Source organism: Pygoscelis adeliae, unplaced genomic scaffold (assembly GCF_000699105.1).
Source record: "Pygoscelis adeliae isolate BGI_AS28 unplaced genomic scaffold, ASM69910v1 Scaffold372, whole genome shotgun sequence".
Taxonomy (NCBI): domain Eukaryota; kingdom Metazoa; phylum Chordata; class Aves; order Sphenisciformes; family Spheniscidae; genus Pygoscelis; species Pygoscelis adeliae.
Genome location: NW_008824357.1, coordinates 2,150,619 through 2,158,922, shown reverse-complemented (window position 1 = coordinate 2,158,922; position 8,304 = coordinate 2,150,619). Strand labels below are relative to the sequence as shown.

General features: G+C 52.1%; 1 protein-coding gene across 1 annotated transcript in view; it reads right to left on the bottom strand.

The window, feature by feature from the left end:
- The window catches only part of PEBP4 (phosphatidylethanolamine-binding protein 4), a 109,995-nt gene that overhangs the window by 98,796 nt on the left and 2,895 nt on the right, over positions 1–8,304 (bottom strand). Inside the window, exons 2-4 of the mRNA XM_009319556.1 lie at positions 3,327–3,402; positions 2,287–2,432; positions 618–750 (exon numbers count right to left, since the gene is read on the bottom strand). Of these exons, the coding sequence (XP_009317831.1) occupies positions 618–750; positions 2,287–2,426 (273 nt within the window). The 5' untranslated portion in view covers positions 2,427–2,432; positions 3,327–3,402. The remainder of the gene's footprint in view (positions 1–617; positions 751–2,286; positions 2,433–3,326; positions 3,403–8,304) is intronic.

The window sequence follows — 8,304 nt, the reverse complement described above, 5'->3', positions numbered from 1 at the left end:
CCCCGCACTGCAAATCCCGCAGCCCCGGCGCGGCCCGGGGGCTTCTCGGTTAATTAACCCGGTTTCTGCCGGCGGACACCAGCGAGGGATGGAAACACCCAGCCGAAGCCTACCTTCACTTTAAAGAGTTTACAAGCAATTGCAAGAAAAATCGATGCGTGCAAATTTTTGCTACAATGTAGCAAAAATTTTTGCTACATTGTAGCAAAAATTTAGTTTAAGTTTACCCACAGCTCCGCCTCAACCCAAACCTCTGAAGGAATGGGGAAACACAGGACGAAGCTTAGAAAGTCACCCGGACTTCAGGCACAACTTCAACAAGCACAACCCGAGCAGCCGACGGCGCTTTGGCCGCGGGACAGCAGTGCAAAGCCACGCACGGCACAGGGTGAGCAGCTCCCGGGCCGTTGCCAGCACCCAAGGCACAGGCGCCGGGTGTCCCTGCTTGGCCCAGCTCCCAGCCAGGGTGTCACGGCCAGGCTCAAAGTACAAGCGCGCACGTGTGTAAGCAGTCCTTTCCCAGTGAATTCCTCCCCCGTGATCTGGCTACACCTTTAATTAACACAGAAACATGGAGCAGAGGCAGCCGCCCGTGAGCGACACGACTCAGGACTCACCTTCTCAGCCCGGGGGTACCGAACACGGGGGCTGCCCCACTCCCTGCTGATCCGCTGCCGGTACTGGTGGCACTTGGGGATGTACGTGCAGCCCACATCGCCCAGCTCCGGGTAGATAATTTCTAAATCCCCTCTGGGGAGAAAAGGGGAGAGAAGAGCATGTAGGGCGAGAGCACACCATGCAGGGGGTGGGAATTAGTGCCACATCCCAGCCAGCCTTGACCTGCGGTTGCAACGCTGGGTGGGAGATGCAGGATCCCACCTCCCATCACCAAAGGTGCCAGGCAGCTTGTGCACCAGGGTAAAAGCCCTCCCATGCTGTAACACAACTGTGGGGTCTGCTCCCTCTCCCAAGCAGCAGCAAGACTTTCATTATGGCTCAGCACACTTCAGATCATTCCCAGTATTTTCCACATTCTTTATAATCATGACCCATATGGGTTAATCTAAGGCTTGAAGATGGAGAGCAGGAGAGCAAAGCTACCCTCGCTCCCCCTTGGCCTCAGACAAGCTGTTTGAGCTCTAAGTCCCCTTCTCCCACTTGTGATAAGAAAGCAGGGACAAGCCTCCCCTGTGGTTTGGGTACTGAGAGGTCAGATATCTCCAGCTCTGACTTCTGCATGAAGTGCTTTCCCCTTCTGCATTATCCAACAGAGAAAGGGGCCGCTGGAGCAAGCTGTCGGGTCACCGCAGCGTGTAGATAGCAAGTCTCAAGGCCACCCTGAAGATTAGCTGCCACAGACATGACCCTTGCAGGAGGGGCCCTTAAATCCTGCAGCCCAAGAGGCTGCTGAGCAAACACCTACAGCAGCACGGGGCTGGCACAAAGCAGGCTGAGAGTTCAAAGCAAGGTGCTTTGAACTCCTGGTTTGTGGGAGGAAGCTGGGGCCAAGTGAAGTCTCTGCTTGCCTTTAGAAGCTCAACTTGCTCATATTTAGAGAGCATTTTGGTTAACTGAAAAGCAGCAGAAAGCATGTTTTTGATGCAGAAGCTCCCTGTAATGTGGGATATTAGGAACCCCCCAAAGGCAAGGGCAACGCGTGTGCTGCTGCTCACCCAGCCCTGCCTCCCATCTACAGCAACCCACAGGCAACAAGAGTTTAAGCCAAGGACCTTCAGTATCAAAACACTTGATAAAGGGGTACATTCAGTGGTGGTTCAGCTGGGGGCCCAGCTGGTACAGCATCAAACTGCTTGTTTGCAGCCCCAGAAGAAGCTCCCCAGGCTTCCTCCTCTTCCCATGCCCACACCTCAAGCATTAACATCTCTGCAGGATGGGCTTTGAGGTCTGTGGGATCACCTGTTCTAGCACTTTTCTTCCCCAAAAGTAGCCTCCTTCCTCTGAAACTTTCTGCAGAAAACATTTATCATCTGATGCTGTAAGTTGCTTTAAAAGCCTCTGCAAAAATGGACCAAGGAACAACTCGAGGTGACCAGAGCCACTAAGATCTCAGCTTGCATAAAACAAGAGCTGCGCAGTGTGGCAGGCACTGCTCCGCTTCGCTCTGGCCCAGATTCCTGGCAAAAGGAAGAAAGCAACCAATATTTATAGCCCTGGCAAAGGGGATACTGGAATTAACTGTCCCAGGAGGTGACATGCAAGGGCAGCACATGACTGGATGCCCAGGGCTTGTGCAATTTGAAGAAGAGACAACAAGGAGTCACTTACCTGCAGAACTCGCTGTCCACGCTGCTGAGCATCTGGAAGAAGCAGGTCCGCGAAGGCTCGTCCGGCCAGGGGGGCTGCTCCCCCTGGGCAGCAGTGCTGAGCAGGCCGGCAGCCAGCAACACAGCACCCAGCAGCTTCATCCTGCCCTGCAGGGACCGAGGGACAGAGAGGGTCAGTCCCACAGGCAGAGCTGGGACCCAGCACTGGCCCCCCAGCACCTGCTAGCAGCCACTGCACATCTCCACCACCATGCTCTGGCTCAGCCCCCCCAGGAACCAGCTCCAGGCAAAGCACACCCATCCTTACACAGCTTTTTTCTCCATTTCCACATCATTAATCCCAATTATGCCAGAAGTGAACTGTGTTTCCTGCTGCTTCCCCGTGCCAGGAAACACCGAGCAGGCTCGCAGCAAGACCCCATGTCTCAGAGGACCCATTTCTGCCCACCTACAAGGAAGACAGATCACCAGCCTCCCGCACAGCACCAGAGATGTGCGTGCATGACCTCACAAGCTGGGCAGCCCAGCGCAGCGACGATCACCTCCATGGTGGTCACTGTGACACCACACTCCAAGCGGGGACAGAGTCCCTGTCTCCAGGTGCCGACCCTGCTGCGCTCCCTAGGACTCAAATGTGATGAAAAAGATGAAAAACTGGTATCAGGCTCGGTCATGGATTAACTAAGACCACTACTGATGGATGCACGACCAGCAGCGACACTGACCAACACACCCCGACGCCAGGGAAAGCCTCTGCCGGGGGAACAGCACAGGAGTTCACCTTGAACCCAGGCACCCCCTCCAGAGCCAGGGCAGAGCTTTTTCCGTATGAGGACAGCCTTGGCCACCCATTTTTAAGCCTGTACAAAGCACAAGCCAAGCCCCAAGGATGAGATGAGCCAGGGTATGAGGTTTATATACCCACACCCCTGCCGAGCCCAACAGCAGCCCTCGCCTCCCCAGGCTGCACTGAGGTGCCTGCAGCAGCCTGATGGACCCGGTGGCCAGGGCCACCACGGCTGGCCCTGCCAAGGCACTTACCCACGGGGTCCTGGGGACGGGCGAGCAGCTCCGAGGCAGAGCCTGGAGGCTCGAGGTTGCCACGGAGATGGTTTCCCTGGAAGGAAGGGAAGAAGGGACTGGGAACGAAAGACAGCCTGGGGAAGGGGCAGCTCATCCCCTAAAGGAGCATGAAAACCGGCAACAGGTTTCCATCCCACAGCAACCTTCAACTGACCCACCAGCTCTGGGTCCTCACCTGGCCCTAATTCCCCCCTGCACTGACAGCATCCCAGCTCATTAGAAAGGATGCGACCCAAACATTTATTTGCACTAGCCTGTCTTTTCCATTGCCTAATCAGTCCTGGATGAGGCATATGCAAAAAACCCACTGTCAGTTGGGAATAGGTATTACAACACATACTGTATCATTATATAATGAAGTACCAGCACGCAGAGCTAACACGAGTAAGTACTAGTGCCACTGTCATTATGGGGAGAAAAAGGCATCAGGCTTCACTAATTAGAAACATTAATGTATTGGGAATGATCTGGAGGTTTAGGGGCTAATGGCTCCGGTTCCCACGCTACGAGATGGGCAAACCCTGTAATTAGAGCCCTGATCCTGCAAACAGGCTCACGTGAGTAATGCTTTTCCCATCGGAGTCAGGAGCACTGGTTTGCATGAGTCAGTATCACCAAAATGGGGTTTACATCCTCACGTGCTATCGCAAGCTGGGGGGGTGATAACCTGGGGTCCCAAGGGAGCCACACAGGGGGAATCGCAGCCCTAGGCAAAGCATGCCCAAGGACTGTTCATCATTACAGCTGCCCAGAGACACTCTGCTGCAGAAAGGTGGATGTCTTAGAAGAGCAGGACTTCCCTTGGAAAGCTGACAGCTCAGCTGAAAGCTTGGCAAGAGGGTGGCAGGCAAAGGGACAGTGGCTTTGACCTGGACAGACACAGCGACTCAGACACCAGGAGAGCTGTAGACGTGGACAAGGGACTCTTCCGGCCAAAGTGACTCTCGCCATGTTAAACCCATCCATTTTTGCCATTTATTCCAGCATGAAAACAGCAAAGCTGGCACAAGGCTTACATTGCTGCAGCCCTGGCAGCTCAGACCCCCAGGTCTGTCCCAGAGGAGCATCAGCACTTTGCAGTAACCAGCTCCAGTTGGTTCCTGCAGTAACTTTGCAGAGGTTACCCAGAAAACAGCAAAAGCCAGAGACAGGATGAAGTCTGAACAAGCCAAACAGGGGTATTTTATTTTAAGCCCAGAGGCAGAGAGAAGCCCCTCATGCAGAGGCAATGTCAGCCACCTCCATCTGGAGACCTCCTGAGAGGATCATCAGGAAATGAGATCAGCACAAAAGGGTTTGTCAACAGACAAGGTGCAGAGGGATCCCCCGGGGATGCTCTGGAAGAAAAACCCATGGGAGCAATAATCTCTCTGGCAGCATCCTGTGTAAGACGAACTATGGCTTTCACTTTAAAAGCTATTTGCAGAGTAATTACAAAGATCCTATTTCTCCCGCTCAGGAGACAGAGTTGAAAAGGCAGCGGGAAGCCCGTGCAGCAAACCCACACCACCAGGGTATAAAACACATGGGAAAGTCGTGCTGGCAGAGCCAGACAACAGCTCCTGTGCTATGCTCCCACAAGGTCAGATAGGCTCCTGGGAGGCATGAAGCCACCAGACTGTTTGCTTTTTACACATGCATAGGACAGGGTGACTCAAGAGCTGGCGGTGCTGCTGGCTTTGCTGCCAGGCTGTAGCTGACAACCCTGCCTGCACAAATACTCCAGGCCTGGCAAACCCATGCAGGGGATGGGTGATTTCCACTGGCATCCGTCTCCTCTGGTCTGCCTGTGCCTGGAGCTCTCACAGCTGGGGAAAACCAATAGACCACATGCCTGAGAGCCTGCACCGAGCAGCTTCCCCTCTGGAGAAGGATCCTCCCATGGGAAAACACACATCTAGTGGTGTCAAGCCAGGTATGGAACAAGAGCCAGCCTCCTCTCCCAGCAACCCAGGTGTACCTGCATGTCTCTTCTCCTGACTAAGCATTGCAGGACTGCAGGAATCTCATCTTTCCAGCTGCTGGGAAGCCTCTGGCACAGTGCCATGGCTATGCAGCTCAGAGCTGTGGAAAATATTTTCATCCAGGATTTCCCCCCACTCAAGAATGAGATACTGCCCTCCACTTACAAACAGATGCTTCACACTTTTTTTGCAAAGCCATTATTGAAAACACTACTGTAAAGACCCCTGCCGCTTCTCAGTTTTATCATTTCTGTGCAGACCAGACACAGGTCTGCCTTGCTGGGCAGCAAACATGACCCGAGGGGTTTAACCACACTCAAACTATGTACTGCATCTCCGCACACAACCCCTCAGCTCACCCTGGCCTCTCGCTCTCTCCCCCTTCCCTCCAAGCCCAGCAGAAGGGGAAGGAGGAATTGCTTTTAAGCCACTGTGAAGTTGGAAGATGGCTTGAAACAGCCCTGGCACAGAGCCACGCAAGCTGCACTTGCCACCTTTCCCCATGCCCCGTCCTCACACAGCCCTGGGCGGTTCCTGACTTCCAGCAGGAACCGATATTTGGGAAGAAAAATAAAGTTTTCAAAGGTACCGAGTCCAACCAGTGGCTTTTGGATAGGTTCATTTGGTTAATCAGATGAGAGAAGCAATGACATGAAGCCCAAGGAAGCAAAGCGCTGCCCTACACATGCTGCAGTCCCCACTATCGCTTCAGCTCATTGGGAGGAGATACATATATCACATTTTTATTTCCAGCAAACCAAGTCAGGTCCAAAAGCTACTAAAAAGCCTTTCACAGTTGGCACAGCTAAGACACAGGTAAGGAAATCATCATTTTCTGTTAATATCAGAGATGAAAAGGCTCTTAATAAAAGGAAACTACCTTAAGGGTGGGAAGGAAGGGAGAAGTCTGTGGCTTGCTTTAACAACTGCAACAAAGCACATGCAAAAGCCAAGGCACCTGTGCTGGGAGCCAAGTTACACACATCAGCTGATCCATGGGGCCACAAAAAGGGTGCTTGCAGAGGAAAGGAGAAGGTGGCTTGTTGCAGAGGAGGCAGCAGCCCACCTTGGGTGCTGCTGAGCCCCCCAGCCCAGCACACCTTCGCAGGCCACTTCTTGACATTTTCCTGTAGCACCATAAACTGGTACCGAGGTCCCAAAATATTTGTCAGGGAATACAAGAGCATTAGGACACAGCTCAACCAAAAATCAAAGTATTTCAAGGAACCCTCCAAACATCAGCTGAATCTGACAGGCTCTCAAAGCTTTTACATGCATGCAAAACCTCCAGCTCTGGTGTAGTTTGTTTACTTAATGCTGGGCTTTAATGCAGAAAAAGTGTTTCCAGGTCAGAATTTCCCCATAAGTGTTCATAAGAGACCAGCTTTTTTATTCTGACATGGGCCAAAAACACATTGTTTGTGAGCTTTGGAATTTCCCACCCGAGCTGCTGGCTTCCTGTTGATGTTAGTTTAAGATTAACCAGTGCCATTTATAATCCACTTGAGCACTTCTTCTGACTTCACCCAGCACTAAGTCCCCGCACCATAAAAAGCTATATTATTTCATGGAATCCAAGTTTACCTCCATCCCATTTCGCTAAGCAACCTCGGCTCTCCCCAGACGTCAATTGCCTCCCTGCTCTGCTCCTGCAGGCATCACTGGGCTTGAGTTTCCCCAGCCCCATGACACAGGAAGCCCAGCACTGTGGTTTTTCTCCCCCCCTCCCAGTTTGTTTCAGGCTGCAGCAGAGTTATAGCTCACCACCAAAGTTCATTAGAAACTCTATCCCTTTCTTGCCACATAGCCAAGAAAGACGGTTGCTTTGTTTTAATGTTCATGAAAACAAGGATTTATTTTGCATTGCATGAGCAAAGGCATTTCTGGGCAATAAATGTGCTCCTTGCACTCCTACCCAAGACCCCCCAAGCATTAGTCCAGCCCAGCTGCTGCAGAAAGAGCTTGGCTCTTCCTTCAAGGTCCAGCATTTTCCTCTGATTTGGGCTCCTGTCTGCCTCAGTTTCCCCATGGGGGTTGTCACAGAGGGGGGTCCTGTGAGCAAAGCACCCGAGAAACTCACACAGAAACCAATTCCTACAGCCTGAACAACAGCTGGAAAAAGTATTTCTGCTGTTGATACCCACCATTGAGACTGTAGGAAGCAAAGGACTTGGCAGAGCCTCGGCAGCCAGGGGAATTCCCTCAATCTTTGTCTTGCAGGAAGCTCATTTTTCAGATATTTTTTCCATAGCAATCAGCAAGAGAAACAGAAAACCACATCCTTTCTCCCCATTCATAACCTGCTGCACCTCCAGCCATGCCCACACTGTGCCTCTTGTCTCTTCATAGGCTGTCCTCACATTTCCCTCTTTGCATGGCTAATAATTTCATTCCCAGCTTCAACTGAGTGACCACAAGGTCGTCTTCACCTTGCCCCAGCCAACCCACAGGGCAAGAGCTTTCTGAATTAAAAAAGCACTTGTCCTAGCACACACCATAAATTTGCATCTGCACTGATTTGTGGGGCCAGCTCTCCTTCTTGGGCAATTTTAAGGTTCTGGGAGGAGTTAAGTGGATTCAGGGAACATGACAGCTTTATTCGGCTCAGGTGGTATCCAATTTTCCTGGGTCTGTCTAGTGCCACATACAGATCAGGAGTTAAAGACCCGGGTTGTCACTGCAGAAAACAAAGGTTCCCTCAGCTACTGCCCGGCAGCAGCGCCAGCCCTTGCATGTGTTACCAGAATAAGATGAATCTGAACTGCTCAGGGGAGACATTATATCACTAGCTAGATCAGACAAGTGCAAGAGTTCAATAGCTGAGCCTGTATTTCTGGGTCTCTACAGCATTAGTAAGATGCTGGGGCAAAATACAGAGCAACATGGTTGCATTCACCCCTCACCCCCCCCCAAGCAGACCCCCACAAGCCTGCAGACTGAAACAGCAGAGCTTTGCATTTTGCAAAACGCCA